Below are 20,173 nucleotides of genomic sequence, written 5' to 3' on the forward strand. Positions count from 1 at the left end.
TTCAAGGAAAACGACATAAAAAAGATGACTATTGGAAATCATTGATAATTGAAGACAAATCAAGTCAAGGTAGAGATTATTAGAGCGTGACTTGAAATTTGGTGATAAATATGATATAAAGAAACTTGAATGACGATTTTGTATGGATAAATGTTTGGGCCCACAACTAGACAAACACCTATCTATGGAGAGTGCACGACAGGGGGCCTTTCAGTATGAACTTGTTTAGTTATCCTGGATTTACTTATGGGCTCGACCATATATTTATTAGAGTTTATGGTTATGAGTATCCGTAACCAGAGATTCCAACGTTTCATTTTTGAAACATTCGAGTAATAGAAGAGTTATCCTATTTGTGTATGTATACGTAGGTCATATCGACCGAACTAGATTAAATGTTGTTGTTTTATTACTTGTACTTTTCTTTGATTGCTTTCATAACATATGTCAACAAAATTAAAAAAGAGTACGAATAAAAATAAAAACATCCATAATAAATTGCTATCGATCAACGACTTATATTGTTACACCCACTACCCACAAATAACTTATTATCACAATATTACATTTATCTAGATTGCATAAAATGCCGATGATATGTGTAGACTTCCACCGATACCATTCATTTAATATTAATGATTCATGCAATAGCCATTAGCATGATATATACTATTCTATTTAACAACAAACATTCAAACAATCTATTTTTATGTAACATCTGATATGTATAATTTAAGTTAGTATGAGATTATGACTAAGATATCCACATTATTTCGAATACTTTTCATGTTGTCACAATCCATTTGGTGAAAACCTTATAAACAAACATATCTCCATTGTCCCTACACCTCTTAACCCTAACACCTACTTCACCTCCCGTTATAAAAACCTGACGCTGACAACCTCCCGTCTTCCTCCGTCATCTCCGTGGGCCCCACCATTGGTCCTACCTGGACATTGACCACGTTCCCTATGCCGCTTGGTAACAATCACTTATTTAACACGCGCGGACCCCACACATACCACTTAAGTACATCTTATACATTACTTTGGCGTCCACTATATAGAAACAAAAGATTCCACCTTTTTGTCCAATTCTCATATTGTAAAGCTTAAGCAACATGTACTTTATGCAATGAAATATGTACGTTAATCTGGATTAGGTTAATTAGAATACGGAAAGTTTGTTTTGGCGGGCAAAGTTTTTGTTTACTGACAGATTATGCGAAAATACGCTTCATTTTCCCGCTTTTTATTTAATTAAAAATTGGTAATCGATTTACTTATATCGTAAAAAGCCTTGAACACCTTAAAAGAAAGTGCATCATTTTTATTCCTTCTTTTTCTATAAAAAATAGTACCTTTTTGGTAAAAAAGATATTTTATTAGTAAAAAGCTGTTAATTTTTTATTTGAATATATTGATATGGTTTTATTAATGTGTTAAATATGAAAAATAATGATATATATATATATATATATATATATATATATATATATATATATATATAGTTTTTATTTTTATGTATTTCTTCTTTGTATTTTTTATTTTTTATTATTATGATTGTATGTTTGAAGTTTTTCTAGTTAATATGTTATGTTTTATCAAATTTACCAAAATAAAACATTATTATTTTAATTTGTACTTCTTATTTTGAAATTGTGCTTTTAAATAACTTATTCGACTATAAATCAATGTTTTCAGTTTATTTTTGTTAGAATATTATGTTTTAGCCAATTTATCTAATATATAAATAAAATTTTGTTAGTATTACTTAATCAGAATGTAATGATGTGACTCATGAAAAAAATACAAAACTATGATAAAGAAATGTGTTACAAATTTGTTGATATTTTTAGCTTAAAGTTTTACAATTTTTTTTTCTGAAAAATATCACTAAAGTAAATATGTACGAAAATTAAGAAAAACAAACAAAAATAATAAATATGTAACTATTTTCATTCAGTAAAGTTCTAAAGAGACAAACAAAATAAATCAGAGAATTCTTTATCCAAAAGAATGAAATTAAAATGAAAAAAAGTAAAAGAAACATCAAAGCCCATTCACTCCACAAGTCCTGTCTTAAATCACAATATCACATACTCTCTCTCTCTCTCTCTCTCTCACACACACACAGAGTGCTTCCCCCACGCTTGCTCCGCCGTAACCTCACCCTCACCGCCTCCGACAACCCACGGCAGCGCTCATGTCTCACCCTTTCAGGCCATGCTAGCAACTAAAATGCAGCAAATCTACACTCTAAGATTCGTCGATGCTTCAACCTTTTATTTCAAGTGAAAAAAAAGGGTTTTCGAAACAGTGTTCAAAGTTGTTGTACATTCGTCACCACCGCTAGTACGGGTAAAGATATTCTCTAAATCTTACAAAACCTAAAACCCACACTCCATTTGTAGTTTAAATTTCATTTCCTTCAAGCATTTCATACTGCATTGCTTCCGTTTTACTTCTTACACCCGCTTTCTGTTCGTTTTATGAATCTTGGTGTGCTCTACAATTTGATTTAGGTAAACCCTTTCGAGTTCTGGATATATAGCCTTCAAACCCATTTGGGGAAGCCGATAAAACCTACTTTCAAGTCGTATTGTGTTTGTGAATGCTGTTAATCTAAGTTTTCAGAAAAGTTCAGAGCTACATTGGGGTTTTTTTGTTCGATGAAGAAGATGATTAGGGTTGTATTACTGGTTTTGTGTATTGTTCCTGCTATGAGTCAGCTTCCTTCCCAGGATATTTTAGCATTACTGGAGTTTAAAAAAGGAATCAAACATGATCCAACTGGGTTCGTTCTTAATTCCTGGAATGAAGAGTCAATCGACTTCAATGGCTGCCCATCTTCCTGGAATGGAATCATGTGCAATGGTGGTAATGTCGCCGGTGTGGTCCTCGATCATCTGTCACTATCAGCTGACATCGATTTGAATGTATTCGCAAATCTCACAAAATTGGTAACCCTTTCGATATCCAACAACTCCATGACTGGAAAATTCCCAAACAAATTAGGCGAAATGCTTTCGTTTCTCGATATTTCCGATAATCTCTTCAATTCGTCTCTCCCACCTGATATCGGTAAGGTCAATAGCTTAATGAATCTGTCTTTAGCCGGAAACAGCTTCTCAGGGTCAATTCCCGATTGGATTTCAGAGCTGAGTTCCCTAAAATCTCTCGATTTAAGCCGCAACTTGTTTTCTGGTCCAATTCCATCATCCATTACAACGCTAAACAACCTTGTTTACCTAAATCTATCAATGAACGGGCTCACAAAGAAAATCCCGAAAGGGTTTCAGGACATGATAGCGCTTGAAGTTCTTGACCTCCATGGGAATATGCTTGAAGGTGATTTCGACGTTGAATTCCTGCTTTTTACAACTTCCGTTCACGTTGATCTTAGTGGGAATCTGTTAACTTCGTCAAATCAAGATGGGAAGTTCTTACCTGGGATTTCTGACACTGTGAAATACTTGAATCTTAGCCGGAATCGGTTAACCGGATCTTTAGTTTCCGGTGGTTTGTTGAAGTTTGGGAGCTTAGTTATGTTGGATTTGAGCTACAATCAGTTATCTGGAGAACTTCCGAGTTTTAATTTTGCATATGTTCTTCAAGTTCTTAAGCTCTCGAATAACCAGTTTTCCGGGTTTATTCCGAATGATCTTCTGAAAGATGATTCGTTGGTGCTAAACGAGTTAGATTTGAGTGGGAATAATTTCACAGGTAAAATAATATCATTGATTTATTTATTATATCAATTTACTTTCATTTCTTTCCATTAAAACATTTCTTTGATCAAATTCACAGGTCCAATGAGTATGATAATGCCATCAACTCTCAAAGTCCTCAATCTATCCAACAATCACCTCACGGGTGAGCTTCCATTGGTGACGGGTGGATGCACTGTTCTTGATTTATCAAACAACAATTTCGAAGGAAGTTTGACCAAATTAGTCAAATGGGCAAACATCGAGTTTCTTGACCTTAGTCAAAATCAGTTGACCGGTCCATTCCCAGAAGTCACATCTCAATTCTTGAGGCTAAACCACTTGAATCTTTCCCATAATTCTCTCAATTCAACAATCCCAAAAGTAATCACAATGTTTCCAAGACTCGAATCACTCGATCTCGGGTCAAATCATTTCAATGGACCTTTCCCAAATGGATTACTCTCCATGCCTACTTTACAAGAACTTTACATTAATGGAAACCAACTTTCGGGAAATATCGAATTTTTTCCGGATAATTCCCTATCGAATGTATCCACGATTCGGGTTCTTGATATTTCTAGTAATCAACTCGGTGGCGAGTTTCCGGAAGGTTTCGGTTTGTTATCGGGAGTTCAAGTTCTAGATGTTTCCGGAAACAAATTCACCGGTTCTTTACCAGAATCTTTAACCGGACTTACTTCTCTCGTTTCTCTAGATGTTTCCGGAAACCATTTCACGGGCCCGCTCTTAAAGAATTTGTCCGATAATTTAACGAGATTCAACGCGTCTTACAACGATTTCTCCGGCGTTGTTCCGGAAAATTTACGGAAGTTTCCGGAATCTTCCTTCTTTCCCGGAAACTCCAACCTTCAGTTTCCGAATCCCCCGGCCGGACCAAACTCCGGTAACTCCACCTCCGGGAAGAAAAAACCGATCAAAACCGTTTTCAAAGTACTTGTAATTGTCGCGTGTGTTATTGCAGTTGTGATTTTAATCCTCCTAGCGGTTTTCATCCATTACATGCGTGTTTCACGGCGGCCCGTGGAAGTCGGGACGAAAGACATCCGCCGCCACACTGTCGGCGGAGGAGCGGTGGTTTCCACCGGCGATATTCGAAAAGGGTCGTCATCGGAGACGATTACGCCGGAAAAGAGCGGTGTCATCGGCGTTGGTGGAGGCGGTGGTGGTGGTGCGGTGGCGAGTTTTTCACCGTCGAAAACGAGTGGTTTCTCGTACTCGCCGGATTCCGGCGACTCGTACACCGTCGAAAACCTCTCGAGGCTTGATGTCCGGTCGCCGGATCGGTTGGCGGGAGAACTTTACTTTCTTGATGACACGGTGTCGTTTTCGCCGGAGGAGCTTTCGCGAGCTCCGGCGGAGGTGTTGGGGAGGAGCAGCCACGGGACGTCGTATCGCGCCACCCTTGATAACGGTTTGTTGTTGACGGTGAAATGGTTGCGAGAAGGTGTTGCGAAACAAAGAAAGGATTTTGCAAAAGAGGCGAAAAAGTTTGCGAATATTAGACACCCGAATGTGGTTGGTTTACGAGGGTATTATTGGGGGCCCACACAACACGAGAAGCTAATTCTTTCGGATTATATATCTCCCGGAAGCCTTGCGAGTTTTCTCTATGGTATGAATCTTTTTCTAAACTACAAATAGCAATGTACTTTATAATAGGATTTTATTTTTGTTGCTTTGGGAATTCTAGCCAATTATAGCAGTGTCACCCAAATACAAAGCAATTTTCACTGCTATAGATCGGTATATTTTTTCAAAGTATATTGCGATAATAAAAAATTCAAACTATAATGTTATAATTAGGTAGACTTTCAAATTCATAATTTAATAAGATTTTTTTTGAAAAGTACAATGTTGTAATTGAAAAAAATGAAGGTACAATGGTGTATTGACTGTATTCAGATTTTTATGATGATCATCTAGTTAACCTATTAGGTTTTATCTGATATATACGTTTTTATCCATTTTTCATTTATTTGTATCAAATTTACTAAAATAATAAACAGAGCTAAATGCGTGAAATAACAATGTACTTTCATTAATTTGTATATTAAAGCATTGTACTTTAATTTTTTTTTCCTTCCAATTACTCATTTCTTGCCATAATAATAATCAACTAGATTTTTCAAACTATAATACTCCAACAGGAAGAAGCAAAACTAGGATGCTATAATAATCAATAAACTAAGGGTTAATACTTAATATCATAAAAGACCTTATATTTTGTGTTTTTTTTCGGATTAAACCTCATCTATATTTTTTCATGAAAATAACCTTGCATTTTTTCAATTTTACCATTCTAGCGCTTTTAATCATTTTTTTGCAAAAAGAGTTGTGAAATGTGAGTTTTTTTTTTCACTAAAAAAGTTGGGTATTTATTAGGAAACATTCAGAAGATTGAGGAACATTCAGAAGGTTGAGGGTTTTTTTCGAAAAAAAAAAATACAAAGTAGAGGGTTTTTTTCGGAAAAAATGAAAAAATACAAGGTCTTTTTCATGAAAAAAATAAAGATGAGGTTTAATCTGGAATAAACACAAAATACAAGGTCTTTTATGAGATTAACCCATAAACAAACCAATGAAAAAGTAGATTGCTATTTCTTACATCTAACACAATACAATTAATTAATTAACATTTGTGTATTGGGTTTTAGATCGACCGGGAAGAAAAGGGCCTCCATTGACATGGGCACAAAGGCTAAAAATAGCAGTCGACATCTCACGCGGTCTAAACTACCTCCATTTTGACCGAGCAATCCCACACGGAAACCTCAAGTCAACCAACATTTTATTAGACGGTCAAGATCTAAACGCGCGTGTAGCCGATTACTGTCTCCACCGTCTGATGACACAAGCGGGGACCATCGAACAAATTCTTGATGCCGGAGTTCTCGGGTACCGGGCCCCAGAGCTGGCGGCATCCAAGCGGCCGCTACCCTCCTTCAAATCAGACATTTACGCATTTGGAGTTATTTTGTTGGAGCTTTTGACCGGAAAGTGTGCCGGAGATGTGGTGGCGGGAGAGGGTGGTGGTGGGGTGGATTTGAATGATTGGGTGCGGTTGAAGGTGGCGGAAGGGCGGGGTGCGGATTGTTTTGAGGCGGTGTTGATGACGGAAATGGGAACTCCGGCGGCGGATAAGGGGATGAAGGAGGTGCTTGGGATTGCGTTGCGGTGTTTACGGCTGCTTTCTGAGCGTCCGGGGATTAAGACGGTTTATGAAGATCTTTCGTCTATATAAATTAAATTTAAAATTAAAATAGCTAGTTTTTTTTTTTTTTTTTTTGTTTAATCTTATATTTTTTTTTATGGTGGTAGATTAGGGATTGAACTGGGAATCAATAGTTCATTGTTCCTTTTTTTTTTGAAATCTTTTTTTGGTGATTTCTGAAGGTATGTTTTTGGGTTGTTTGTAATCAGATTTTACCAAAAAATTGGTTGGTTTTATGGTATGTTTGGAGGGGTTTGAAAAGGTTGGATTTGTACCATTTATGGATTGTGTGTTATGTCTACATTTTGGGAGGTTATTGATAAGTTTGGAAGGACCTATAGCTAGGATTATTTATTGATGAGAAAAAAGTATGTACCTTTGTTATTAGATATATTTAGAAAGAGGATTTGTCCTTTTTTTTAGGTTAGATAAATTTGTAACTTTTACAGTTTTACTTTATTAATGCCACTTTCAATTTAGTCAAAATGCACATTGAATGTGTATTGAAGTTGTGATGTCAAATATAGTATCAGACAGTCTTATGTGTGTGTGATGAATGCGGTATTAAAATACTAACATCAATTTAATTACAGAAATGTACATAAATTTTTTCAACTCTCAAATTGAGGTTAATTACATCAAATTTGGTATGGAACTCCTGTTTTCTCATTAGATTTGTTTTGGATTTCAAAATAAATAATTTTGTACAATTATATGTAATATAAAATTTAGAGTAAATTAAAGATATGGTTTTTACGGTTGTACAAAAGTTTCATTCTTGGTCCAAATTGTTTTCTTTTTTAAATACAGTTCGTCAGTGAATTTTATTGCAATTTTGATCGTCGGTCTATGTGAATTGTCTGTTGTATCATTTCTAATTTTAAATTATATTTAACTAATTTTAACTAAAAAAATAAATGGGCTCTACAAAAAACCACCCACCATACCATACCCGCCGAACTCCCAACCTCCATCGTCTTCCCCCTATTTTCCTCCCTTCGGATGGGTGCTCTTATTTCCAACACCGACTTATTTAAGTTAAATTCATAACAAACTAAAACTATAGGGACCAAAATCGGAACATATACATGTTTAAGAACATATTAGTTAGAAATGTTAAAAATAAGAAAGTGATATGACCATTAGATAAAATTCAATGTAGGGTAAGTAGCACAAAAGACACCAAATTTACACCAAAATTTTAATTTGATATTGTGTTTTTTTTTTGTTTCAAATTTGACATTGTATTTTCCAATTTGTTACAGTTCTGACCACTTGATCGGTCAACCCAGTTACATGCTGACGTGACATACTGACATGACATGCTGACGTGTCAAAATCGATTTTTTTTCACTTTTTCGATTTTGACACTAAGTTTAATTTTTTTATTCAATTTTGAAACTCTATTTTTTTTGTTCCATATCAAACATTATTTTTTCCAATTTTGCTCAATGTTTGAGGTTTGAAGATGTGTGGTTGATCAAGACCCAGAAATCAGGTTTGCAAGAATCCCTACATACACAAAATTACATTAGAGTCGACTGACTATGTTTTTTTTCCTGATATTTTTATAAGTATCTTAAAGTTAATAGACTCACTCAACTCAATCTTGATATGTCGTCCTCTCCCTTTCGCCAGACTTCTTCTGAATTTTATGATTCAGACTTTAATCCCATTTTCGAATTTAGCTTTTTATAAGAAGTCTATGAATCAAAAACAAAAAATAAGACTGGGCTAGAATCATTTGGGACCACTTTGATCAAGACAAGTCCATTTACAAAAGGCACGATAAAGGCCCACCCAACCGATGTGCACATCTGCTTCTGAATAAGCCATAGAATCTATTTGGTCTTGGACTCTAATTCAGTAAGTAAAGCAATTTATTCCTTTTGTATCACAATTTTACAATTAAAAAACACATGATATACATATATAAAAAGCTTACACAAAATTCGGACAACGAACGATAGCAAACAATGAAAGTTTGTCCTGAATTGGTCGACATGCAATAGAACATGTTACCAACCCTTTTATTTATATAGTTTTGACTATTTTTTTATCCGAATTAAGCTAATTTTGTTGAGAATTATAATTAAAAGAAAGTTGGCAAATGCTATAGTAGGTTACATTGATCGATTCAATATATAACTTTCATGGTTGGTATGTAATAAAATGTTTAAATTTTAGAAACACTTGAAATAGTTGGTCAACCAAATTTAATTAAAACCATATAAAAACAAATAAGTAAAAATGTAACTTATTTCTTGTGATAACAACATTGAAGTTTTAAGTAATTTCTTAATTAAACATAAAATAAAAGCACTTAGGTGATATGCTACATTTTGAACCCTTTAGTCTATTTTTACACTTCGGTGATATGCTACACTTTGAATCCTTTAGTCTATTTTTATGATAGACAACTTTTCAAAATACCAACACCTTAAATTATCTCCAACTCTAATATAATTTCTATACAAAAAATGGTGTACAAAATAATCCATCTCCAACTAATTACATGTTTTGTATTTATTTATTTTAACAAAAAAGAATATTTTACTTTTCTAACTTACTGAGATTTTTAAAAATAATTCTTATATCTATTTTTTTTTGGAACGGCGGAAAATTCTTATATCTATTGGTTTTATAAAAATTTGGTGTACATATTTTTTACGAACATTTTGTATATTATATTACTGGACAAATATAACCAAATAAATTATTCATATATAACTAATTCAAATGAATTATCATACCTTTAAACCAATTATTTTTTAATAGTATGAATATCTATTAATTATTTTATCACATTTTAAATTAGGAAAACTTATTTTAGTTTTTTAAATAATTTAGAATCAATTATTATATTTAAAATATAACTATATGTTAACACCAAAACATATAAATTCAAAAAACATATAAATTCAAACTGGAAAAAACTTAGAATCAACTAAAAGTATATAAACTTAAACTCTAAAGACCAAATTACACGTGCAAATTTAATACTAAATTGAAATTCAATGTTAACGAAACAACACCATATATGTTCTAAGACATAGTGTTGAGATGGAATAACTTCACACCAACCAAACATAGTGTTAACACGGTATTTAATTTTTGATTGGAGATGATCTAATAAATTTATATGTAATGATAAATGGTAATAACAAATTAACTGATTAGGCCACTAATCTTATTACAAAATATAAAACACCAAATAACAAATAGATATATTTCTTGGAAATAAATGCATGAATTTTGAAATAGTGAGTGGCTTCTTAGTTATTGATTACAAATAATAATTTCATAAGATAAATCTCATAAACACACACACACTATGAATATTTTATCTTTTTGGATTTATACAAACCTTTTTACTACATGAAGGGTCAAAGTGGAATTAGGAACATAGATTAAGGAGTGCAAAGTATTTTACTAGAAAACGTTTTAACCCTTTTTTCCCCCACCCCAATCTTCCCAAAAAAAAAAAAAACCCTATTAAAATAACAATAAAAATGATGATTTATCATGGAGAAAAAAAAGGAATTATTGAACAAATCCAGGAATATCAATCGATACAATTTACAAGAATACAACAATTCATGGCCTCGTTTCGGTTTCTGCATTGCCTTGTCTTCTTCCTCTTGTCACCTGCTTTCTTGATCGCTTCTTCCCCAATTTCATGTAAAATACTTCATATAATCATATTTTTCTTGAATAATTTCTTGTTTTTTCATTTTTTTTTTCTCATATTAATCACACAATCGATTTGATTTTTGATGATCTCGAATCTTTATAGATAATACGCATCAATATAATAAGGTGACTGGGCGTAATCTTCTTCAACAGAAACAATGTAAGTTCTTTCCTTTCTTCGTTCCAATTTAAAACGCATAATAAGAACATTAGGTTTATTCATTTATTCTATAACATTTTCATGATGCCCGGATAAACAAAAATCATTCACATATTACATATTTCAATGACATTGTTACAACCGATTAGATTTTTCCAAATTACAAAGTTGTAATGCGAAAAATAAAAGTATGATGCATGCAATCATGCAATAATGAACAAATAAATAAAAGCAAGTTGGGATTTCTTCCATTTAACCTAGTCTTAACCTAGTCAAGAATCTATTTTTTACAGCGTGTCCTGTGAACTTTGAGAATGAAAACTACACGATCATCACAAGCCAATGCAAAGGACCAGTATACCAACGTGAGCCATGTTGTAATTCCTTTTTGCAAATTGCATGCCCTCATTGGGAACAAATTAACGATGAAAAGACAAATTGTGCATCAACTTTGTTTAGTTACATAAATGTATATGGGAAATACCCCCCTGGGCTTTTTGCTAGCATGTGTAAAGGAGACAAGAAAGGTCTTAGTTGTGAGAAAATCGATACATCTACTTCAAAGAAGGGAGACAAGAGTCAGGCTGCAACCATGTGTATTCAGTCACCATGGGTGATGATCATGGGTGGAGTCATGGTGTTTGTGCTAGAGTTTTTTGGATGATAATATAATGTTGTTTAGAAGAATTTTTTTTTTTGTCTAAATTTAATTGAGAGAACATGACTTAATTCGGCAAGCTATATGTGTTTAATGTAGAAAGAACGAATTAATAGAGATAGTGATTGCAGAAGATCTAAATACCCATGGAAGCAGAATGCAAGACCACTTTCCTCAACAGACCTTTAAAATCATGAATCATATTATCATAAATAGACTAATAAATTTCCAACCTGGATCATGGAACACAATGCGATCAAAGACCTTTAAAATCTTCAAAATTCATCCTACTTTTTGGCTTACAAATCTGTTCGAATTAAAAGTTTAAGGGGTTAGGTGTCGTTTTCAAAAGTACATTGCTATTGGGTGTTGTTGTCTCCAAAGTTCATTACCATGCATTGTTGATCTTGGGGTTTTGGTATCGTTTCAAGATTTCTTACTACTTCATTATCATGCTCAAAATAAGTTTTTACTATTGATTTTCAAAGTGCAATGTGCTATTCTCAAAGTACAATAATAAATTGGTATTTTCAATGTTCATTGCCTAAAACGCTTATAGAGTTTTGTGTTTCCCTTCACGATTAGTCTAGTTTATACACTTGTAAGGTTTTGGTGATTATTTGTTTTCCTTCATGTACAACTGTTGCACAAGTTGTTTTTTGTTGTTATTTTTAAAATGGGAAAATGACAAATACGACCTATGAACTCTCTAGGGTTTACCTTTTTAGTCACTTAACTTTTTAAGTGGTTTTATGAGGGAACAGATTGTAACACCCTGTTTATTAAGTAGATGAATAGATAAAAAAAAAATCAAGAAAGAATAGTAGCCCTAAAATCCATAATATTCAGTGAGATGTTGGTTTTGGAAGCCAAATGTTATAATTTGGATTATTCGGGGGCTAAAGGGTAATTTCTGGATTTGTTTTGCAAAAGATTCTCAAAGCGGAGGGCTGTTTGGGTAAATTATGGATCTTAGTTTGAATGGAATTTAAGGTGAAGGGTTAAGCGTGTAAGGTGACCAAACATCAGGGACTATTTATGCCTATATGTGAAAATTAAGCATCTGGTCCCCCTGTTAAGCGACAGAGCATGAGGGAGGGACCTGTATCTGCTCTTGTTGCCTCACCCGCATCATCAGATTATAAGGAGCAAATCCTTAAATGGAATGAAGGGAATATACGTCCTTAGGCGTTAAGAGAGAGGGAAAGAGGGAGTAAGAGAGAGAGGTGTGAAAGAGTGCCATGACCAAGAGGAAGTCGGACAAGAGGAGGCTGCCGCCACCAGGCTATGGCGTCCTTCGGGGCTCTCACTGGAGTATTTGTTGAGAGAAAGAGGTGGTGGTAGACTAGCGAGAACAGAATCAATCCTTCAGCACCCACTCTGCTCGACACCGTGAACCCGATGGGGAGGCGTCTTCTAATGGTTGCGTTACTCTCCGACATTTGCGTGGGTCTCCGATGAATCCCGTATGTTCAGCAGTGAAAGTAGGTAAGACTCGATTCACCCTTTTTATTTCTTATCTCTCTCATTGGTGATTTCGATTAGAGAGAGATTGATTGATGGGTTTTAATCCCGTTTCTCTGGTCTAATGATTTTCCGGCGAGCTATATCGCCGACGGCGGTGCTAAAAGCCATTAATGGCAATGACGATTAGCAGGGTGTTGACCTTCGTTTTGCTCTTGAGGAAATCACTGTGGCGCCTTCAAAGAATCAAGAAACAGGAGATGGATTTGATAGCCCCGTTCCTCTCCAGAGACGATGAGGGAGACTGTTGAGTGCTTCCAACCAACGGTCACTGTGTGCAGGAAATGGGAGCTTCGCCGGAGGTGAGGCTACTACTGGAGTGGAAGTGTGGAATTGGTCATGGAGGGAGGCGCTGTTTGGCATCGAAGCTGGAAGCGATGAAGGTACCGGTTCCCTTAACTCCCCTGTTTGGATACTTAGGCCCGATTTCTAGTGGGCTAACGAATTGTTTATTGGGCTGGTAAACCAATTGGCTAGATGATGAAGCTATCTAGTATTGGACTTGGAATTTGGATTGCAATAGCAAGGCCTTATTTTGGGTTAATTATATTTTATCATGTGAATACTTAATATGGACATTGTTTATTTAATTAAGGTTTGGTGTAAGTATTTATATGAATATGGTTATTCAATGCGGACCGGGTAATATTAGCTAGCGACATTTAAATGTGATTTACGTTGAGGAGATGGCCAATTATATGTAATTGAGCTTATCTAAGACATATCTTATAACAAATGAGTGAGGGTGAAATAAGTCTACCCAAGCAGTTGGGACATTGAATTGATCTGGGGTTAGACACCTTACTTTTAAACAAGACATTTATAAAATTTTATATTGAACTATGTATTAAGCCTAATCACACCATATGATTTATTTAGAAGAGTGTTGGACTTAATGGATTAAGTCCTTAATGGGTTAAGTGAGAAACACTTAACCCTAATCGTCATTTTATGTGAAACCCTAATTTCACTTGGATTTATTGTTGGGCCTTTCTATTGGGCCTTCATGATTATGTGATATTGGGCCATTAGAATGTCGAATGTTGGACTAGACTTTTGGTTGGGCCTCAGAATAAGACCATATAGAGGTATGGGCCCAATTTGGAAAATTGGGCCATATGTTGGGCTTTGAGCCATGGTTGGACTTTTGGGCCCATGGATTGGGCCTTGGGATTGAATAAAGCCAAGCATGGGGTAATGTAGTAATGACCCCAAGTATGTACTTATAGTGATGTAGTGGAACCCAATTATTAATTGGGTGATGTTTTGATATTGACAGTTCAGGAAGCTGTCATCCAGCAGCTGGGATTGTGTCTACGGGACTTCAGCAGTGTGAGGTGAGTTACCTTCCAGTAGAAGTGGGTCTAAGGCACCAAGGCCGACCCACTAGTAGTTGATTACAGTTGAGATGATTATCTTTGTGATAATTGTCTGGTTTGCTATTACTTGATGTGTTCTATGTGCCAGCATATTATGTCATATGTGATAGTGGTAGTAGAAGGGGAATAGTCCCCCGATCGGTTGTTAGGACCGAAGGGTAGGTCGGACACCCCAGATATGTCTGACATCATGTTTATGATATGTTATTATACGATAGTAGTAGAGGGTGAAATAGTCCCCGTGACCGGGTGAGATAGACCGAAGGGTAGGCAGGCACCCCAGAATGGTCTGACATGGGTAGTCAGTACCCCAGAATAGCTTGACACAGGTAATCAGCACCCCAGAATGGCTTGACATGGGTAGGTCGGGCACCCCAGAATTGCTCGGTAGTATGTATGCTATGTGATTGTATGGTATGTGGCATGATGGGGGAACTCACTAAGCTTCGTGCTTACGGTTTTCAGTTTTGGTTTCAGGTACTTCGTTTTCAAAGGAAATGAGCCGACTCGATCGCAGCGCATCACACTATGGTTTTCCGCACATGAGATCTTTGGGATTACACACTGATATTGTTTTATGATAACATGTTTTGATTACTTCTACTTTGGTTTTGACATGACATGATATTATGGTTGTTTTCTTATACTGTTGGTTTTATAATAACTTATTTAAAAATGAAATTTTTGGCCTTGAATTTTGGGATGTTACACGGATTTTATTTTATCGGGTCGATTTCGTCATTATTTCATTTATGAAGGGGTCAGCCGGTCATATTTATGTCACCTGCGTTACTTAAACCCCTTGTCTTGCTGATTGTGTATGCAATGTCATTTAATAATAGCTTTACTTAAACGAGATCTTTTCCCGTCGACTGTTCACCACTTCCATCTCTTTCGATAAACCCTTACTTGCTTTCGTCTCCTCAAACCTCAAACATGGATCCTGTATTCATCCAAGTCGATGTGCACTTCCAAGGAATCTTCACAAAATACCCCATACGCTACACCAGGGGGATTACTCAGAGGTTGTCGGACATCGATGTTACAGGCATGGACACGAATGGGTGTTAGTTTATCGAAAGGTTCACTGGAGAAAAGTGTGAGAAACTCTATTACTGCCAACCATATATTGATTTTCCCAAAGGTTTGACCGTAATTTCCAATGAGATGGATTATGCCGATTTTATAGCAATAACTTAAGAATATGGTGTTATACTCCCTATGTATGTAGACCATTCTGGTAAAAGTAACATGCAAGAATGGTTGGATGAACACAAATATGAGGTTGTTGATAACATAGTGGAAGAAGTGATTGATGGTGCGGGACTAATTAAGGAAATTGAGACAAGCCATTTGGATGAGGATGAGGATGAAGATGAAGATGATGATGAGGATGGGGATGGGGATGACCATGAGGATGAGGATGTGGATGCTGATGAAAATGAGGATGACCATAGCAGCCCTCATTTTTTCAAAAAGGATAATGGCCCTGATGTCGACATGGGTGAGAATGCATGTTTGGGTGACCCTTTGGAAGAAGCCATGGATGACAATGAAGATGTTTATCACGAGTTGCCAAATATTTTCAGTGAAAAGCTACATTGGAAGGAGCAGGAACCTGTGTTAGGTATGAGGTTTGAGAGTCCTAAACAATTGAAACACATGCTCTGTAACTATGTTGTTGCAAATGGTTATCAATTATGTTTTGTGAAAAATGATAGTAGACGGTTGCTAGCCAAATGTTGTGATGGAAAATGTACATTTAGGGTTTGGGGTTCATGGATGAGTGATGATTAGTCTTTCCAGATCAAGTCTCTTATTAGTGACCATAATTGTTCAAAGAATTTCAAATTCGGATCAATTGTCACGTATAAATGGATAGGTACCCACTTTACCCAACAATTTTTTAACAATCAAAAGATGTGCGTGAGATTACTTAGAGAGGAGGTGAAAACCACTTTTGGCATTGTTGTGAGTATGAGACAGTGTAGGAGAGCCAAGAAGTATGCATTGAGTCTAGCTAAAGGCACGGTTGCAGAAAATTATATGGTCTTATGGTGAAGAGATTAAAAGATTCAATCCTGGATCCACTGTTAAAATTTATGTGGATGCAATGCCTAATGGTAAGAATTACTTCAACAATATTTACATATGCTTTGCTGCAGTCAAAGAGGGGTGGAAGGGAGGGTGTAGAAGGATCATTAACTTGGATGGTTGTTTCCTGAAAAGTTTTTGCCAATGTGAGTTGCTTTGTGCTGTTGGTAGGGATGCTAACAATGGAATATTCCCAATTGCTTGGGTAGTTGTATGTGTGGAAAACTAGGAGATTTGGAAATGGTTCATTGAAAATCTTTTAGAAGATTTGTAGTGTTGGAATGAAGGAAGTGGTTTGGTTTTAATTTCAGATCAACACAAGGTATGTTTGTAAAATATTAAACATAGTATAATAAATATTTACATTTCTAACTTCATCTATTCCTGGTACATATGCAGGGTTTGGTTGAGGCAGTCAAAGTAGTATTCCCAGCAGAACATAGGCAGTGTGCTAGGCATATATATGCCAATTTTGGAAAGAAGTTTAGTAGGGCCAAGTTTAAAAATTTGTTTTGGAGATCAAGAAAGGAAACAACTAAAGCACATTTTAACATAGTCATGAAAGAGATTAAAAAGTTGAATCTCGAAGCCATTAAGCATCTTATGGATAGAGATCTAAAAACTTGGTCTCTAGCTTTTTTTGGAGTTCACAATTCATCTTGTGAATCTATGGAGAATGGCTTTTCAGAGAGCTTTAATAGTGTGATTTTGGATGCTAGGAAGAAACCTATTATCATAATGTTAGAGGACATTCATATATATATATATATATATATATATATATATATATATATATATATATATATGTGTGTGTGTGTGTGATGCAAAGGATGGTGACTATGAAACTAACAGGTCAAGGATGGGAACGTTATTCTGTTTGTCCAAACATCAGAACAAGCTTGAATATTCTCCAAAATGAGTAAAGGTTTGAACACTTATTTATTCATACATACCTTACCTTTCTCAACTCTAAACATTTGCATTACATTATGTAGGCATTGGCAGGTTGTGTCTTGTGGGGTATGAAGTTTGAAACAAGGAAAATGGATGAGTCGTACATTGTTGATGTCACAAAAAAGGAATGCAGTTGCAGGTTATGACAACTAAATGGGTATGGTTGTGTTCATTTAGTAGCTACATTAGTGTATTTAAACATCACACCTTATGGACCATATGTAGACCCATTGTACATGGGAGCCTTCTTCCATAATACCTACAAACAGTCCATTAATGGCATGAATGGGATGAACATGTGGCCTTCTACAAACTTTATACTTCCATTGCCTCCATTAAAAAGAAGAATGACAGGCAGGCTAACCATGAAAAAGAATAAGGGATGCTTCTGAAAGGTCTGGAAAACACATGGTTTCAAAGGCAGGGAAAAAGGTTTCTTGTGGCATATGCAAACAGAAAGGACACAACAAGACCACTTGCACTCAAGTGATAAGGCTTCCTAAAACTAATGTCACAAAGAAACAAAAGATCATGCAAACACGAGAGTTAGTGAATATGCAAGGGGTGGAGAAGATGCTGCTATGGTTGATGCAGTTGAGCCACAAAGTTGAGGAAGTTATGAGGGTAGACGAATCTGAGCAAGTGGTGAGGGTTAATGAAGCTGAGGAACTGGGTAGGGTTAATCAAGTTGTTGGGCATGTGTCTACTACAGGTCAACCAAGCAAGAGGAAAAAGTCTGAGAGAATTCTTAAACTAAAGCTTGCTAAAATAGTTGAAGGTGAAGGTACTAGTGTTGGATCGCCAATGGAGTTAGATTAATTACAATTTTAATTGTGTGTCGGTTATGTGGATTGAACAAGGGAATTTATATTTGTTATGTTCATGTATGTTATACCAATCTTAAAATTTGATATTTAGATTCGTGTATATATTTACAATATGTATGATCTTATTTATATTAGTGTGTACGAGGTACTTTAGTCATTACAAATATTTCAACATGGCATGTTAATGTTAGTTTAGGGGTACTTTAGTCATTCGAATCAGTTAATCCAATAGGTGTATGCTATTTCACGTAATTAATAAAGTAGGGTATTTTAGTCAATCAAAGAAGTTAGATTAATTACAGTCTTGTTAGGGGTATCAGTGTCATTTTAATTAGTTAAACAAATAGGGGTATTTCAGTCATTATTTTTTATGTGACTTAACCCATCAGGGGTATTTCAGTGAATATTTTTATGTGACTTAACCCATTAGGGGTATTTTAGTCATTATTTTTTATTTGACTTAACCCATTAGGGGTATTTCATTTCTTCCAGGCAATTATCCAAGTGGGCAACCACAAAAACAACAAAAAAGAACTTTTCCATTGTTTTCCATTTCTAGGTTATAGACAACGACAAATCTGGGTATTACATGCCTCGTGTATTATATTCTTCTTTTTTGCCCCATGTCCCCAAGAGAAACATTGGGGTTCATGTTTTGTTTGTTTAAAAAGTTTGACTTTGTCATGTGGTCCCAGGAAGAACATCAACAAAAAATCTGGGTATTACTTCATGACATATGCACATTTAGATTTATAACAAGAACATTTTAACTTAACCAACATTTCATTCATGGGTTTCTGTTACATCTTTACGTCTATTACACAAGTTAAAACAGGATTTCTAACTGCATCTTACTATATACGACTACCATCACCTGTGATTACCATCAAAAAACTGATCATCACAGCAACATGATCACAAAAACACCAAGCATGACCACCAAATATTACCAACAGAAACCGAAAGACAAGGAACAAAACGCCTTACTAATAAGGAGAATAAACCAGATGCACATCAAAACAAAATAGAAACCCAAGATAGAAATGTTGTAACCTAAAGTTCTTCTGTCATTTTAAGAACTTGTAGGTTAACACCCCCACAATAGCAACAACAAAAACCCCAAGAATCCATTTGACTTTGTTGCGCTTGTTTTTACCCAAGACGATGTTGACTATGACGCTTGTAGTGAACACAAATGCTTCTTCAAATCAGCAACCATGTTAGATAGATCGAGCTGACCTGCCTTAACATCATCGACTTCATGGTTTAGGGTGTCCAAGTCTCTAGTGATGCTGCATCGTAGTTCACGAAGGTCGTTTGCAATCTCTTCCCTCACAAGTGACACCTCCAACTATATCTGCAGCAGATTGATCGTCATGTATTCATTGGTGACTCCGTTAGAGATATTTTCAGCCATGTGCCGACTATAGTTGAGTGACTTAGATATATAACGATTAATAAGTTAAATTCATGAAAAAACTATAAAAAAACCCAACCATTAGAGAGATCATTTAATTAGATGTCAAAATTATTAGAATAATAATCCGACAAAAGAATTAAATAATAATATACTTTATTTAATATTGGAGATGCTTTAGACCCATTAGAAACATGCTCTTGCTTATCATATTTCGTAGCGTGTAGGAGTAGCATTGCAATAATTGAGCCCATTTTAAGCCCATATCTGGTCAGGCTCGTTGGTGTACTGATTGGAGTTATGAAACTTAGAAAGGAAATTAGGGTTGTGGACTGTGCTTACATGATCTCGATTCTCGACCGCACATCCGACGGATACGTATTCCGATTAGGAGTCCACGGCGGCGGTGGCGATGAAGCGGAGTAGGAGATTAGGAGTCCAAGGCAGCAGTGCTACAGAAGCAAATGTAGGAGATTCAAACGACTCAGAAATGGAAGGTGAAGTTCTACCTGCTCACATAAG

The 20,173-nt window shown here is 35.5% G+C and overlaps 1 protein-coding gene and 1 pseudogene across 3 annotated transcripts; both read left to right on the forward strand.

Annotated features, from left to right (window-relative positions):
* Positions 1–2,052: 2,052 nt before the first annotated feature.
* On the forward strand, positions 2,053–7,206 carry GHR1 (Leucine-rich receptor-like protein kinase family protein). 2 transcript variants are annotated; one of them, XM_079064457.1, is made up of 4 exons: positions 2,053–2,361; positions 2,526–3,726; positions 3,811–5,346; positions 6,389–7,206. In XM_079064457.1, the coding sequence occupies exons 2-4, from the start codon at positions 2,673–2,675 to the stop codon at positions 6,973–6,975; spliced, it is 3,177 nt and encodes a 1,058-aa protein (XP_078920583.1). In that variant the 5' UTR covers positions 2,053–2,361; positions 2,526–2,672; the 3' UTR covers positions 6,976–7,206. The 2 variants fall into 2 exon arrangements, with proteins under 2 accessions (XP_078920583.1, XP_078920584.1); XM_079064458.1 differs by having other exon boundaries at positions 2,053–3,726.
* Positions 7,207–10,457: 3,251 nt separating this feature from the next.
* LOC145131548 (GPI-anchored protein LLG2 pseudogene) lies at positions 10,458–11,462 on the forward strand (annotated as a pseudogene). The gene is made up of 3 exons (XR_013717789.1): positions 10,458–10,626; positions 10,742–10,798; positions 11,092–11,462. The product of XR_013717789.1 is annotated as a GPI-anchored protein LLG2 pseudogene (transcript).
* The last annotated feature ends 8,711 nt before the right edge of the window (positions 11,463–20,173 follow it).

The sequence above is a fragment of the Lactuca virosa genome, chromosome 8 (assembly GCF_052849685.1).
Source record: "Lactuca virosa cultivar CGN04683 chromosome 8, Lactuca_virosa_CGN04683_v6, whole genome shotgun sequence".
Classification (NCBI taxonomy): domain Eukaryota; kingdom Viridiplantae; phylum Streptophyta; class Magnoliopsida; order Asterales; family Asteraceae; genus Lactuca; species Lactuca virosa.